At 41.3% G+C, this 17,311-nt stretch overlaps 1 protein-coding gene across 1 annotated transcript in view; it reads left to right on the top strand.

Moving 5' to 3' along the window:
* The window catches only part of MRPL3 (mitochondrial ribosomal protein L3), a 52,365-nt gene extending 43,129 nt beyond the window's left edge, over positions 1–9,236 (top strand). The window contains exons 8-10 of the mRNA XM_066350651.1: positions 3,855–3,932; positions 4,162–4,239; positions 8,234–9,236. Coding sequence (XP_066206748.1) covers positions 3,855–3,932; positions 4,162–4,239; positions 8,234–8,386 — 309 coding nt within the window. The 3' untranslated portion in view covers positions 8,387–9,236. The remainder of the gene's footprint in view (positions 1–3,854; positions 3,933–4,161; positions 4,240–8,233) is intronic.
* The last annotated feature ends 8,075 nt before the right edge of the window (positions 9,237–17,311 follow it).

Here is a 17,311-nt window from a genome sequence, read left to right as displayed (position 1 = left end):
CCAGGTGTAGGTATCAATATATATTTACTGTGTGTTTATGTAAACAAAGAAACAGATATGGCTATGTATGTGGCTGTGTACATATTTATGTTTAGGATGCTGAAAGGACCTAAAATTAAAGATATACCACAGCAAGAGCACACTTAAAACCTAGATCTTGGTTTCTAAACACCATTCCCCACTAAAAGGAAGGGCTTGTTGGAGAAATGACTAATGTCATGCGTGGGGGTAAAAAGAATACAAGATGAACACAAACCAGCTTGTTCAAGAAATCAAGGAAGTGCTTAAAAAATAATGACACATGAATAGGGCCCAGGGCCCAGCTGAAATTAGCTCCCACTTGCAAAAATTGGGAGTTTGATCTGAAAACTTAAAAATGAAATAAACGTAGAATCCATGAGTTTACCCTGATACAAATAAATAAAATGAACAGATAGGTTAATAAATAAACCAGAGAAAAGGGACTACTCTTCCTTACAGTATAATCTCAGCTAATGCAGAAGAAATGATGGAGTTAGAACATCACTCTGACATCCGTCAAGGAAATAATTGATTCAGACAGGAATTATCAGTGTATGCTTAAACAAGTGGTGAAAGCTTGATGGACACTACTTACTTACATAGGCCCAAAACAAATTGCTTATTAATTAAAATGGGAAAAATAATAACCTTAGAGTGGATTTACCCTAGAGAACACATCCTTAAGTAACTGATCAATGTTAGACATAACCAGTAATCGAACAAACTGACATAATGTGCCCCTAATCGGATTCTGGGAGAAGAACACAGCATCACTTCTGTGCTAAGTCCTACTGAAAACGCTTCACCTGAATCCACTCACAGGGAAACATTAGACCCAAAGTGAAGGATGGATGACAAAATAATTGGTTTGTCACCTTCAAAAATGGCAAGTGTAAGACAAGGAAAGACTGAGGAGCTGCTCCTGATTTAAGGAGACTAAAGAGACATGACAGCTAAGTGCAATCTGTAATTCTGGAGTAGATCCTGGGCTTGGGGGCGGGGATGGCTATAAAGAACATTGGAGCGGTGGAGAAAATTAGAATGTGGACTGTAAGTTATACAATCAAGTATTAAATTTTCTTAGTCTAATTGTATTGTGGTTATGTAAGAGAATATCCCTGTTCTCAGGAAACACAGTGAAATACTTACAGGTAAAGGAACATCATGTCTGTCACCAGATTTTAAATGATGTAGGAGATGTGCTTACATAGAGATAGAGTGAATGGTAGAGAAAATGGACAACATGCAAACAACTGGTAAATTTGGGTAAAATGTATGAGTTTTTTGTGTGATATTTGCAACTTTTCTATAAACATGAAATTATAGTTATAAATTGAATTTAAAAGTTATAAAAATGAAGTAGATCATAGACATAAATTCAGAGCTTAAAAACTCTTAAGAAAACGTAGGAGTAAATCTTCATGAACTTGGGTTTGGCAAGGCCTTATATATGATACCAAAAGTACAAATAACAAAAGAAGATACAGATAAATTAGATTTCGAGTTTAAACTTTGTGCTGCAAACAGTTCCATTAAGAAAACTGAGAAAAGACAACTCAGAGAATGGAAGAAAATATTTTCAAATCATTTATCTACTAAGACATGTATCCAGACTATGTAAAGAACTCTTAACAACTCAGTAGTAAAAAAATAACTCAAGCAAATGTCGGCAAAGGACTTGGATAGACATTTTTCCAAAGGAGATATTCAAATGCCAATAGCACATGAAAAGATGCTTCACATCTTTAGCTGTTACGGAAATGTACATCGAAACTCCAGTGAGATACCCCTTCACGCTATAATGGGATGATTATAATTTATAAAGACAGATAACAACAAATGTTGGCAAGGATGTGGAAAAATTAGGACCCTTACACATTGTTGGTAGGAATATAAAAATGTTGCAGTTGCTTTGGGAAATGGTTTGATAGATGCTAAAAATATTGAGTGTAAAATGATCATGTGACCCAGAGTTCCACTCTTTAGTCTATACAAGCAGTCTCTGGTTACAAACGACACAGGGTCTGTAGGTTTGTTCTTAAGTTGTATTTACATATAAGTTAGAACAGGTACGTTTACCTATTAAATATTATCTTTCTGTGCATATAAATACTTAAACATTTTACTATACAGCCTTAAACAATCTTGGATGATGGACTTACTGGAGAGGCTGGGACTGGTGTTAGAGAGTCAGGGTTTGATTCTGCTGCTGGAATGAGCTCCTTGAAGTAGGCATCCAGGGAGGTTTGTGCAGATCCTGTCTTTTTCTCATCATAAATGGCCCTGTAGCGTCTCCGGCCTTCAGGAACTGTACATATAGTAAACTTTGGTGGACCTCTCTGTATCAGGATCTTGCTCTTCTAACTTTGCCATTCCTGCTTCAATGAGACAAAAAGCATCAACCTTTTGTACAAAATGTTTTCTGTTCTGGAGTTTCTGGGTCCCTGTTTTCTTCCCTAAAAGCTATCATCTAGTCTGCTGCTTTAGTTCTTTATGGTCTTAATTGGTTAGTTCTTTGCCACAGGAGTCGAGTTAACTCTATCATACCATTTTCACTGATGTCCAACAGTAGTTGATTAACAATAGCCTGTACCGTGCTCCATTCGTAAGTAGGAGTTGTATATAAGTCTGATGTTTGTAACTCAGAGACTTACTGTGCCCCAAAAGAAATGAAACATTTAAGCTCCTTAAATTAGGGAGGGCGGAGTCTTTTTTTTTTTTTTTTAGTAATGTAATGTTAAGCAAAGTACTTAATCACAAAGTATTTATAGAACAGAGAATGAAAGAGTGATACTTCATCTATAATATTCAGAATTGTCTTTTAAGCTTTGTTGGTTATTTCTTAATATGAGCTACTTCCCCTGGGCTTTTTTTTTTTTTTTTTTTTTTTTTTTGCATTTTTTCTGAAGCTGGAAACAGGGAGAGACAGTCAGACAGACTCCCGCATGCGCCCGACCGGGATCCACCCGGCACGCCCACCAGGGGCGACGCTCTGCCCATCCTGGGCGTCACCATGTTGCAACCAGAGCCACTCTAGCGCCCGGGGCAGAGGCCACAGAGCCATCCCCAGCGCCTGGGCCATCTTTGCTCCAATGGAGCCTTGGCTGCGGGAGGGGAAGAGAGAGACAGAGAGGAAGGCACGGCGGAGGGGTGGAGAAGCAAATATGCGCTTCTCCTGTGTGCCCTGGCCGGGAATCGAACCCTGGTCCTCCGCAAGCTAGGCCGACGCTCTACCGCTGAGCCAACCGGCCAGGGCTCCCCTGGGCTTTTACCTGTTGTTGTGAGAGTAGTGATGCAGAATTTATGTGTTATGAGAACCTTTCCCATTTTAGTGTAATTCAGACTTGCTTCTTTAGATGTTAAAATTATCCATTATCAAAGCCAAAATCAGAGAGGCTGTGTGAAGCTGTTTGATTTTTGTAAGTCAGAGATGACCAGGGCTGGACAAACAAAACTCAGTATTGTGATAACGCAGTCCTTTCACAGCTCTGGTGAAGGAAGGTAACAGCAAAAGCCGAGGTTGGGGCAGGACCATTGCAGCAACTGGAGTGTGCATGGAGTCTATTAAGTTAGTACGCACAGACGATTAGTGAAAACAGCTGGGCAGTTAACTGGTTTTTGGTGGTGTGACATGTTTGTATATCCTTTTTCTTTTTAAATTCTCAACAAATATTAGTGCAGTTGCTACTCTCTTGCTACTGAGTTTTTCTCCTAAATCTGTTCTTAGTCCATATTTATTTTGTTGCTCTCAAACTCCTATCTTGGTTTACAGTCTGTTTTGCTCAGAACTGAATGAGAGTACTTCAACGTGCTATTCTGGTTCTCTTACTTAGGATGTTGCTAGAGTCTGGCCTGGGACTAAAATGCCTGGACAAATGGGAAACAGAGACAGGACAGCATTTGGACTGAAGGTAAGTTTCTGAAGTGGCTCTTTTTAGGAATGGTTAAATTAATGCCTAAATTCAGGGGCGCCGGAGTATGTATTTAATGGCTTTAATTATGGGTTGTTCAATTTAATGTTTAAACAATATAATGACTGTTCTAATCAGTTTCACAGTTATTGAGGGGTAGAAGATAGGTGAACTGTGTGTTATCCTCAAATTTTTAACTTTTAAAGTTGGATTTCATTTTTTGCTTTAGGTGTGGAGAATAAACACAAAGCACAATATAATCTATGTAAATGGCTCTGTTCCTGGACATAAAAATTGTTTAGTCAAGGTAGGTATATAGATAGCTCTCTGTATTTTCTATTGTTCACATATGTGGTTGTGAATAAAATTCTCCTTTGACCTATAATTGTAGCTTGAAAATTAGTGGCTATTTTTCCATGAAATTTTTTTTCTTGCTTTTTAGTAACATTTGAATAAAAAAAAATTGCACAAAATAACCTATAGTATATGTCTATAAAGTGAAGAACTGCAGAAAGGGTAGGACCAGTGAGCAGCGTCTCTTTGGAAATACAAAAAGGAGATTTGCATACCGTTGCCAAAATATCAGTGTATCTCTGTTGTTCCCAAAAAGAACTTTTTAGTTTCTTAAGAGTACTTTGAGCCTGTGGTGGTGGCGCCGTGGACAGTGTCGACCCAGACTGCTGAGGTCGCTGTCTGATCCCCAGTCAGGGCACATGTGAGAAGCAATCAGTGCACAGCTAAGTGGAGCCAGAAGTTGATGCTGTTCTCTCTCCCCCTCAAAAATACTGTAATTAATTAAAGAGTACTTTGACACCAGAACCAGAAATACAGAAGGTTAAAATTAAATGTCAAGAAGAAAGGTAATTAAAAGGTAGACATTTTAAGGAGAGATTCTGTTATTACTAGCATTGCTCTGATTATACTTTTAAGGATTTTCCCTAAAAGGGAAATATTCCTGCTCATTTTTATGTTCAGATATATAAAGTAAAAGAAAACTCTGTACACAGGATGGATCTGAAGAAGGACTCATACTCTCGGAGACTGATTTCCATCACATAAAATACAAATGAAATATGCTGCCTGTGGTTGAAGCCAGAGTGATATAAAGTGATAAATCACCTGAATTTTGAATCTTCCATTCTGAAAATAAATTTGTAGTAGAAGTTATAACAGCTACTCCTAGGAATATATTCTTCATTAATTTTCCAACAATAACAAAAACAGATTGAAACTTATACCTCAGATTTTTCATTTGGGGTCTTTCTGTATATGCTTCTAATAATTTTTTTTGTCTTTTTTAGCGGGGGGGGGGGGCAGACAGGAAGGGAGAGAGATGAGAAGCATCAACTCCTAGTTGCGGCACCTTAGTTCCTTGATTGCTTTCTCCTATGACCAGGGGGGCTCAAACCAACGACCATGGGGTCATGTCTGTGATCCCACGCTCAAGCTGGCAGCCTCGGGGTTTCCAATCTGGGTCCTCAGTGACCCAGGCCAACATTCTATCTACTGCGCCACCACCTAGTTAGGCTTCTTTTTATACCTTAAAGTATGTAGGTTCTATTACTAGCAAAAGGTACAATATTTATTTTAATCTTACAGTAATTAAAATTCCTTTTGGACACTCTTTTCAATGGATTATTCTCATTTTTCTTAAAGAGAAAAATGTATTCGATGAATACTTACTTGCAAGGTCTTCTTTTCCTTTTTAAGATTGCAGGTGTGTAGGCTTACGTAGGTTTCCGTTCTCCGAGGGACTACAGTGACAGGCAGCTGAAGGCAGCAGGCTGTCATTGAATTTCTCATAATATTTTGGGTTGTGATTCAGTGGATTACTACCTCCACTTTCCAGATGTATTACATGTTATGCATATCTCAACCTAATAAAAGAGAAAAAAAAGGAAAGTGATTATTTTCCATAATAAAATATACTGGATAGCAGGTAAATTCGTTAACGTCAGATGCTTCTAGCTAGCCCCATTTGCTGCACACACGATTCTCAGCAGGCTTCCAGGTGGACCTTAGTGCCACTGAGACTGTGCAGGTACCGCCTCAGCACCCCGACACCAGCGGGATGGGTAGGTCACCTGTCTTGAAAACCATAATGTGTGCAGTGATTTTCAAGTGTGCCTGTTTTTGTGTGTGGCCTAACCTCCACCTTTCTTTTTTCTTGTTTATTGAATTTATTGGGGTTAGGAATTTGAACTGGTTTACCAATATAAAAAAATATAAAAAGAAGGATGTAGGTAGTTGAGGGGGTCTTGCTGAAGGCAGGGAAGTGATAAAGTCAGGTAAGATTAAGTGCACAGAAATACATACCCAGGAGTCTTGCACCTCTGGGCCGCAGACTTTGACTCTCAATTTTAGAGCCGCTGTCGTCATTAATGTTTCAAATCAATGAATTACAGTATTGTAGCATTTTTTTTTTTTTTGTATTTTTCTGAAGCTGGAAACGAAGAGAGACAGTCAGACAGACTCCCGCATGCGCCCGACCGGGATCCACCCGGCACACCCACCAGGGGCGACGCTCTGCTGCGACTAGAGCCACTCTAGAGCCTGGGGCAGAGGCCAAGGAGCCATCCCCAGCGCCCGGGCCATCTTTGCTCCAATGGAGCCTCGGCTGTGGGAGGGGAAGAGAGAGACAGAGAGGAAGGAGGGGGTGGGGGTGGAGAAGCAAATGGGCGCTTCTCCTATGTGCCCTGGCCGGGAATCGAACCCGGGTCCCCCGCACACCAGGCCGACGCTCCACCGCTGAGCCAACCGGCCAGGGCCCAGTATTGTAGCATTTACAATTAGAATATTTAAGCACCTGGAGATGTTTTCTCTAAACCTTTTTACCCTGATTGATCAATGTCACCCCACTGACATTAAAAAGAAAAAAAAATTTAAGCAGTGCTTTTGTCTGAAATGTTCCTCAAACATGATAAATTCATAAAAATGTAAAAGTAACTGAGAATTCACTGTTTAGGTCATTTATGTTTACATTTATCAAAATAGCAGAGAAAATTTTATTACTGGTTTCATAGTTTGTTTACTTGGGTTTTATTTTCAGTTTTAAATTCTTTTTTAAGAGACAGAGAGAGGGATAGACAGGGACAAACAGGAACGGAAAGAGATGAGAAGCATCAACCATTAGCCTTTCATTGCGACACCCCAGTTGTTCATTGATTGCTTTCTCATATGTGCCCTGACCGCTGGCCTTCAGCAGACTGAGCAACCCCTTGCTTGAGCCAGCGACCCTGGATCCAAGCTGGCGAGCCCCTGCTCAAACCAGATGAACCTACGCTCAAGCTGGCGACCTCAGGGTCTCGAACCTGGGTCCCTCCGCATCCCAGTCCAATGTTCCATCCACTGCACCACCGCCTGGTCAGGCAGTTTTAAAATCTGAGAGTTTAAATTAGAAAGAATATGACTGTTTTTATCCTAAGTTAAAGTTCAACCCAAGATTAGTTGGGGAAAAAATAGGTTTATTTTCTTCTGGGAAACCTATGGATAATTTTTTGGAACAACTTTAATGAGAGAGATTAAACTAGATATATTTTTCTGTACTTAGCTGTTCCTAGCAGCTATGTACTTATTTCAATCAAATTATTCATTTCTTATTGCCAAAATGATTATGGCTTATTTTATTCTGTGTGTATAATTATATGTAATTTTTTATTCCTCTCTGAATGAAGGCTGTAGAATAAGTCAGAAGCTTTAATCAACCCAACGATGTTTTCCAAAATTAAAACACATCATTTTAGATTATATCAGTAACTACTATTCCTTGGCTTATGAATTCAGATATAATTAGAATATTTTTAGACTATCAAGCATACATTTTTTTTAAATGTAGAGATAATAGTATTATAAAGACTTACGAGTTTATTATTGTTTTTTGCTAAGTACTATTCTGTTCTTAGCTTCTAAATGAGATGCTGCTTGTTAAATGTAAACTAATTTCCTTAATAAAACAGTATTTTCAATTATGTGTTCTTAGAATTAAGACTAATAAAAATATTAGGTAAACTAATTTTAGCATCAGCTCAAAAAAATCAGTGGTATAAAATAATAGATATGAATAGATAAAATCAGTGATTAAGAAGTAGATAGTAATACCTTTTAGGTATATAATTTATATTAGATTTTTATATTTGAAAAACCAATTTGGATAAAACATACTTAAAATGTAACAGTTGCATTATTCACATTAGAAAATATAGGAATAGCTAGTCTTTGATTATGTGAATATTAAATAAAACAAGCTGTCTTTAACTTAGTTGGTAGCACTTACTAATAAGATATTTGCCTCCTCCCCCCAGATCAGAGATTCTAAACTACCTGCCTATAAGGATTTCTGTAAGAATCTACCATTCCCGACATATTTTCCTGATGGAGATGAAGAGGAACTACCAGAAAACCTGTATGATGAAAATGTGTGTCTGCCCAGTGCACCTTCTATTACATTTGCCTGACCTCAGTGGACATGGGAGAGCCTCATCCTTTGTAGCTTTGATGGGTCAGCAGAGCCAGGAATTCTGTTTTGCTTTCTTAGTCACAACATCATCACACTTGTCACCTTTGTCAAGGACATAAATATTCATCTGCCAATGGAATTATTTTTAATTACCACATTAAATAAATCAAGTATACCTGACCTGTGGTGGCACAGTGGATAAAGCATCAACCTGGAAATGCTGAGGTCACCGGTTCAAAGCCCTGGGCTTGCCTGGTCAAGGCACATATAGGGGTTGATGCTTCCTGCTCCTCCCTTCTCTCTCTAAAATAATAAATCAAGTACCATTGGATATGCCAAATTTAGATGGACTGGCGGTGTGCATATTAGCAAAATCTTTGTAATTTGTGGGGTTTTTTACTACATATTTTTCAAGGTATCTTCAGATGTTCATAAATTTAACTTTTATTAAAGATTTGTCTTTGTGAATGGTTATGGGACAGTGGCAAACCATAGGGGGACTATGGTGTAACATATTTAGATAATCCATTTCCTAAAATATTTTATCAGTCTTCTACATTTTTGAGGCCTAAAGAGTGGAAGTGAGATTTTTATTTAAATTACAGAAATATATTTGTCATAAATTAGGGGACCTATTTACATTTCTGTTGAGAAGAATAGTTTTTAGTTTGATCACTAAGCTGTAAGATAGGTATAATCATTTTTTCTTTGATGCCCTCTAGAAAGTATTTGAAATGGCCTGGGATCATACATTCAACACACTTATTAAGTACCTCTTACTTGAAAATGTTAATGGCTGCTGGGTTTCGCTTCATTGTATGAAATTAAAATGTGTTTACTAAGGGCTATTTCTGACATAATTAAGCTTAACCATGTAAGTCCTGTATAAACAGGCCTCATTTAACTACTGGATTTACTGTGGACCAGATCCCTCTGGCCCCACAGAGTGCGTATTAACCCAACATTTTCTGAGACATCGTTCATACAACCACCCAAGAGACTTACTAACCATGGTGTTAGGTCTCCATGTGATCTCCTGATAACCAAGGGATGTTATTAAAAAGTCCTATAGTATATTCCTGCCCATATCACATTTCTCTCATTCTTAATTTTAAATCTAAGTGTGGCCACGTCTTTTAAAATTTTTTATTTATACTTTATCTCATTCTGTTAAAGATTTGCGGACATTGACAGGCTCTGACATGGTAAAGTAAGGGGAAAATATGAAAATATAAATCAAATTAGGTGGACGGTTGGGAAGGAAGGATGCCAGTATAATATAGATGAGCAGGCCGTGGCATGCACTTGTTATACTCAGAGCTTCCCAGGTACCAAAATAAAACATTGAACTATTAGATATTTATCTTTAATCATGAGTTCCTCAAAAAGAATCATTTTAAACTGGAGTAAGTATTGCTTTCCATCACATTTTTTTAATTATTAAAAACATTAACTTATAAACCTAGAAATTCCTGAACTTGTTGAAAGGTAGTTCAAATAAACATCATACTCAAGGGTAAAATATTAAATGCATTCTTCTCAGCTCAAACCACAGGCGCCCTTTACTAGCTCTGTTCAACAGTGTTCTCGGAGGTCCTAACCAGAGCATGTGGCACAAAAAAGTAATGATATAAATATTGGAAAGTGAGAACAAATTTTGCTGTTTATAAGAAATATCTATCTAGAATACCAAGGACAATTAACTAAGCTATCAGAACCAATGAAGAAAGTTCAAAAAGGTGACTGAATACAAGATTAATATACAAACATATACTAGCAATATTTAATTGGGAAATTTTGTGGAGGGAAAATGGATACCATCCACAATAGCAAATTTTTTTAAAAGGTTACCTGGAAAAAAGCATGACAAATTTGCTAGAGTGTTACTGGTGAAGATAAAACTTTGTAGAAGGACATAAAAGAAAAATAATGGAAAGCAACTTATGGTTGTGAATGAGAAAATATTGTAAGGAATTCAATCCTATTTTTAAAATCTCAACGGGACTTACATGGAATTGTTCAAACTGATTCTAAAATTTCTACTTTATCTTTTTATTACGTGAGAGGCAGGGAGGCTGAGACAGACTTCTGCATGCTCCCCGACCCGGATCCAGCTGGCAAGCCCCCTACAGGGCAATGCTCTGCCCATCTGGCGCCACTGCTCCATTGCTTGGCTATGTTTCTAACTAGAGCACCAAGCTTTTCACCTGAGGCAGGCCATGGAACCATTCTCAGGGCCTGGGGCCAAACTGCTGAACCATTCAAGCCATGGCTGCTGGAGAGGGAGGGGGAAAGAGAGAAGAGGAAGGGTGGAGAAGCAGAAGGTCACTACTCCTGTGTGCCCTGACCGGGAATTGAACCTGAGTCTTCCACACACCGAGCCCACGCTCTACCGCTGAACCAACCAGCCAAGGCCTGATTCTAAAATTTATGTGAACTTGTAAATTCAAGAATAACCAAACTAAACTGCTTAAAACTAGTTAGGTATGATCCATATTATGCTTAGGAACTTAGCCTTACTTAACTTTGAAATTCAGATTACTGTATGCCTTAATTCTTTAGCTACATATGATCAAAAGGTTTGAAGGAACTTATAGATATGTCACGTTTGCTGATAAAGTGATGGGAAGTGGCTATTGTCTTGGCAAGGCAAATGAACAGTTACTACTGGGGAAACCATCTTGGAATCATAGCATCTGAACTAGCCAGTGACAGAATGAGAGCAAGGATCTGTTCTGCAGTCCTTTGCCCAAGGCATGTGTGCTGAAGGCAGGGAGCCTCCTCGGAGCCCTTCCGGAGCCACCGTGGATCTGCATTTGAGTTTTAAAGAGAAAGTGAGTGATCACCTTTTAGGATTACAAATGTGAGCCCTGGCTTCTAGAGCCAGACAGCAGAGCATCTACTCCCACGTCCCACCTTTCACAGCCCCTCCCTTTTCCGCCGCCCATCTATTGAGAATCGAGATCCTGCTTTTGCAGACTTCTTCAGTGGCCCAGAAGTGTTCTAATGAACCAGGTGGGAAGGAGGAAGCCTTCTCTATAGCTATGGACTAGATAAGCCAGAGTGCCTGCTCTAACACTAAGCAAAACACGTGATTTGCTAGCGAAAAGCCTCGCTTCACTATTTCTAACTAGAGCACCTATCACTAAACATTCAACTCAAGAAAAATGTAACTTTGCCTACTATGGGTAGAGGAATACATGGTCTGGACGCTGACTTGCTCACCTCTCCGGAGCCCATGCTAGTGACCTACTGCTGAGCAGCATTGGCTCCTGCACAGGTGTGGAAGCAATTCAGTTCTCAGCAGTGGAGCCCACTTTGATCCTGATTTGGGCTTGAAATGGGGAAACATTTTGTAACCATATTTCACTGAAATCAGATATTTTTTTCCAGCTCAATTTATACTTGGTTATAAAATAGATGAATATGGAGTCTTAGATAAGTTCTGTAGGCTTCGGGAATAACAACTGATCAAGGCAGACCTACTTTAAGAGTTATCTGCGCTAGCTGGATAAAGCATTGTCCCAATATGCCAAGGTTGTGGGTTCAATCTCCAGTCAAGATTCATACAAGAGTCAACAAATGAATGCATAAGCCTGGCCAGTGGGTGCACAGTGGATAGAGCGTTGATCTGGGTGCTGCGGTCCCAGGTTCAAAACCCCTGAGGTTGCAAGTTTGAGCGCAGGCTCGTCAGCTTGAGCGCGGGCTCGTCAGCTTGAGCGCAGGCTCGTCAGCTTGAGTGCAGGCTCGTCAGCTTGAGTGTGGGATCATCAAAATGATTCCATGGTCGCTGGCTTGAGCCCAAAGGTCAATGGCTTAAGCCCAAGGTCACTGGCTCAGCTAGAGTCCCCACCCCCCACCCCCAGTCAGGGCACACATAAGAAGCAATGAACAACTAAGGTGCCTCAGTTACGAATAGATGCTTCTAATCCCACTCCCTGTCTCAAAAGAAAAAATAGACATGCATAAAATAAGTGGAACAAGTCATTGTTTCTCCCTCCTTTCTCTATAAAATCAATTTAAAAAATAAATTCAAAAAAGAGATATACTAAGTCTTGGCTGTCCTTCCTTTCCAGAGCCCTTAATTTACTCACTAGGGTAGCTGGAGCTGAAATGATAGTGTTGGTTAGTCCTGACGCCACAGTGGGTCCTGGCTCAGTGCACGAACATTGGGTGATGCCAAGCTGTCACTAACACTGAAATTTCAGAGCATTTCTTGCACAAAGTATATGTAAGGATATAACTTTCAAGGAGACTTAAGTATTTCAGGGTCAGCTAATAGTGCATATTGTAACCTTTAATGCTGAGACACAGACCTACTTCAACTTTTCACAAGGGCTGTAATATAAGGATGACTTTTACAGTTTATTTCCAAAGGTAAATTTTGTAAATGGACCCAGACCATGTCTCGAGCTATATGATGAAGTATGTACAGAACTATGTTTTGTTTTGGTTTTTTGTTGTTGTTGTTTTGTATTTTTCTGAAGCTGGAGACGGGGAGAGACAGTCAGACAGACTCCCGCATGTGCCCGGACCGAGATCCACCCAGCACGCCCACCAGGGGGCAACGCTCTGCCCACCAGGGGGCGATGCTCTGCTCTGGGGCGTCGCTCTGTTGCGACCAGAGCCACTCTAGCGCCTGGGGCAGTGGCCAAGGAGCCATCCCCAGCACCCGGGCCATCCTTGCTCCAATGGAGCCTCGGCTGCGGGAGGGGAAGAGAGAGACAGAGAGGAAGGAGAGGGGGAGGGGTGGAAAAGCAGATGGGCACTTCTCCTGTGTGCCCTGGCCGGGAATCGAACCCGGGACTTCTGCACGCCAGGCCGACGCTCTACCACTGAGCCAACCGGCCAGGACTATATATATATATATTGATAACTAAAAGAAACAGTAAGTTTCTGAATGTAAAACAAGTACTCCTACAGACTGGTAGAATTCATCCTGCAATACCAGGACCCCTGAACGACTGTCTTGTGTCAAAACGTGTCAAATGAGTCTGGTCTGTTTACAGCAAAACTGGACCCTGATCCTAAGTCACTGGCCACCGAGACACCATTGGCTGAGTCAGTGAAAACCCATCCCGGGAGGAAAGAGCAGCATTCAGATTGCTGACCCCTGTCTGCTGTTTGGACCTCTGGGATGTACGCTCTCACGTGAATACCTTCAAGTGTTTGTAGGACTCCTTGCTCTTTTTTTTTTTTAATTTTTTTTAATTTTATTTATTCATTTTTAGAGAGGAGAGGGAGAGAGAGAAACAGAGAGAGAGAAGGGGGGAGGAGCAGGAAGCATCAACTCCCATATGTGCCTTGACCAGGCAAGCCCAGGGTTTCGAGCTGGCAACCTCAGCATTTCCAGGTCAACGCTTTATCCACTGCGCCACCACAGGTCAGGCGACTCCTTGCTCTTGTCAGAGTGGAAACAATGCCATCACTTGTGTGGCACTAGCCTGCCAGGGTGGTCTAGCCTGCAGTGTGCTGTATTCCCCCATGGCTGATTTCCTTCTGTGGCATTGCTCTAAAAATCCCCATCACTGCCTGTTTTGTCTAAAGGCCTCTGCTTTGGAAGTTTGTCCCCCTGTTGCAGGAAGTGTGGCAGGGAGAACGCTTAGTACTGCTTATCTGGTTTTGACAGTTTTATAGTAGATGAGCTTAGGGCAGGGGTCCCCAAACTACGGCCCGCGGGCCACATGCAGCCCCCTTAGGCCATTTATCTGGCCCCCGCCGCACTTCTGGAAGGGTACCTCTTTCATTGGTGGTCAGTGAGAGGAGCATAGTTCCCATTGAAATATTGGTCAGTTTGTTGATTTAAATTTACTTGTTCTTTATTTTAAATATTGTGTTTGTTCCCGTTTTGTTTTTTTACTTTAAAATAAGATATGTGCAGTGTGCATAGGAATTTGTTCATAGTTTTTTTTATAGTCCGGCCCTCCAATTGTCTGAGGGACAGTGAACTGGCCCCCTGTGTAAAAAGTTTGGGGACCCCTGGCTTAGGGCATGGTGCTGATGCCAGTTTTACTGAACTGTTCACTCAAGAAAACACTTAAATACAGACAGAAGTAGGTTCCAGTACTGTGAGCCCCCTTGGGCAAACAGCGTCAGGAGCTTTCTAATGTCACTTCAGAGCTACCTGTTTTCTAGATAGGAAGCAGTTCACACAAGAGTTGACTTGACTTAAGGATGGAAAAAGTTTCTACTGCTTTCAGGAATTTTCTGTGAAGCTGACTTTACCGTAACAACAGACTTTCTCCTTCAGTTTCCCGTTTGACTGCTCTGTTTGCTGTAAAGGCTCATCTGCCAGCTTCCAGTAATATAGTAATTCCTGCTGCACCAGGTGGGAATTTGGCCCCAGAAAGAACAGTGGTCTCTCAAAGCATGCCAAGATCAGTGATGACTGCCACCCATGTTCTGCCTCTAGCAATTGCCGAGGATCCCCTCAAACGAGAGGACCCAATTAAAGTGCCATTGTCCCCTCCAGAGGACAGCCGGCATCCTGAGCCTGTGGGGCTGCCAGCCTCCATTTCATCTGCTTTTCTGCTTTTAAATGTTTGCAAAGAACCTACAGCAGTCCATTCCACACAGTGTTTTCCATTCTCTTTAGATTAATGAGGTGGCCTGTTCAAGTCAGATGAGCCAAATTAATCTCAATGAATGCCACCCCTGACACCATAAAAGCAAATAAATGATTTTAACTCAGCTGGCCAAAGAATTGTTCTGGCATAGGAGGTGAATAATTATTTCCCCCGGGGCATTCGACTGGAAGAATGAAAGTAATAGGGTGAGCTTGATTCTCCTAAAAACAGAGTTTATAGGAGCATTGAGTATGTATTATGGCATTTAGAAAGCTTGCTGTTGTTCTTAGCAAAAAAGATAAGAAATCAATCAAGTTCTGACACTGGACTGAATTTGCCTTATTTGAGAAGGACCTAACTAAACTCTCCATCACAAAAGCCCTGACAAAGACACATGGATGACTGTATAATGGCACTGTATCAGAAGGAATGATAATAAATGGCTTTCTTGGGCATCCAACATAAATTTCCGTAACTGAAATGCTGTGTTTACACGATGCACTGGAGATGGCATCAGAACTGTTGCTGACTCCACCTCAACGTTCTTCTCACCAAGGAGGACTGGTGCTTAATAAGGAGGTGTTCCTCTCCTCCTCACACAGCTTTACAATCTGCTCATGGCAGCTAGCCTACGCCAAAAATATCACTGGAGATGGCAGAACCTAGGTGATGACCACAGTGGGAATGGACATTTAGGAAAACATGAATCAAAGCAGAGGAAGTAGGCAAATAATAATAATAATAATAATAATAATAATAATAATAATAAAAACCTGATGAAAAGAAAGTGAATAAGATCTATAAAAACTAGACTTTTTGGCCCTGGCCGGTTGGCTCAGTGGTAGAGCATCAGCCTGACATGCAGGAGTTCCGGGTTCGATTCCTGGCCAGGGCACATAGGAGAAGCGCCCATCTGCTTCTCCACCCCTCCCCCTCTCCTTCCTCTCTGTCTCTCTCTTCCCCTCCCGCAGCCAAGGCTCCATTGGAGCAAAGTTGGCCCGGGCGCTGAGGATGGCTCTGTGGCCTCTGCCTCAGGTGCTAGAGTGGCTCTGGTCGCAACAGAGCGATGCCCTGGAGGGGCAGAGCATCGCCCCCTGGTGGGCAGAGCATCGCCCCTGGTGGGCGTGCTGGGTGGATCCCGGTCGGGCGCATGCGGGAGTCTGTCTGACTGTCTCTCCCCGTTTCTGGCTTCAGAAAAATACAGAAGAAAAAAAAAACGACTTTTTGCCTGACCTGTGGTGACGAAGTGGATAGTGTTGACCTGGAACTCTGAGGTCACCGGTTCAAAACCCTGGGCTTACCTGGTCAAGGCACATATGGGAGTTCCTGCTCCTCCCCCACCCCTTCTCTCTCTCTCTCTACTCTCTAAAATGAAAAAAATAAAATAAAAACCAAACCAAAAAAAATAACTAGACTTTTTCACCCGGACAAAGAGAACAGGCAGCATCTCTTCCTCTCTCACTTGCATGGCTCATGTCCCTAGCCAGTAACAGATGACAGCACACCTGCCACAGGAAGAAGGTTGTGATTGAAGGATCCAATGCCCTTTGTAAGACCCCACTTCCCATAAAAAGAAGGGCTCACTGCTCTGTGGCCCAAGCACTGAGATTCATGTTTATGACGAGGCTCACCTAGACAAGAGGACACAGGAAGGGACCACGGCAAGCATAGGTGATTCTCACAGTGGTTCACTTAGGCAAGTCTTACCTTCACCTAACACAGTGCTTCCCAACCTGAGCTGCGCGCGAGAACCACACAGGGAGCTTTGACAACCCCAGTTCAAACAGACTGAGGGAACGCCAGAGGGAGGGGTATTGGAGGTGAGAGGGAAAAGGTGATGGGATTAAGAAATACGAATTGGTAATTACAAAATAGGCTTGGGGGTGTGGGTTAGGGCATGCAGAATAGTCAACAATATTGTGGTGCCCGGTGGGTGCTTGAATTATCAGAGGGAACACTTTGCAACCTATGTGAATGTCTGCTGTGTAACTGAAACTAACCCAAAAAAGTGTTGAGTGCAAACATAATTAAAAATAAAAGGCCCAGTTCAATATTCTCAGGATCTCCAGGGCTGGGCCCCCGACATCAGTATGTTTTAAAGCTCTACAGTCAAGGTTCAGCACAATTGGCCTAAAACAGCTCGATGTGTGGACAGACACGTCATTTGTGGTACCCAGGCCAATCATTTGGGAACCTCCCTACAGCAATTCAAGGCGAAGATTTTATAAAAATGCAACAATAGTAAGATTTTATATGTGCATAGGATTCTATATTATAAGGTGTTTTTATGTTCTTAGGATAGTGCCCTTGTGGGAAAATGCTTTAGCATCTTGTAAAACTGCACAAATGTTAGATTC

Source organism: Saccopteryx leptura, chromosome 10 (assembly GCF_036850995.1).
Source record: "Saccopteryx leptura isolate mSacLep1 chromosome 10, mSacLep1_pri_phased_curated, whole genome shotgun sequence".
Classification (NCBI taxonomy): domain Eukaryota; kingdom Metazoa; phylum Chordata; class Mammalia; order Chiroptera; family Emballonuridae; genus Saccopteryx; species Saccopteryx leptura.
Note: the sequence above shows the minus strand (reverse complement) of the source record. Positions and strands in the feature narration are given on the sequence as shown.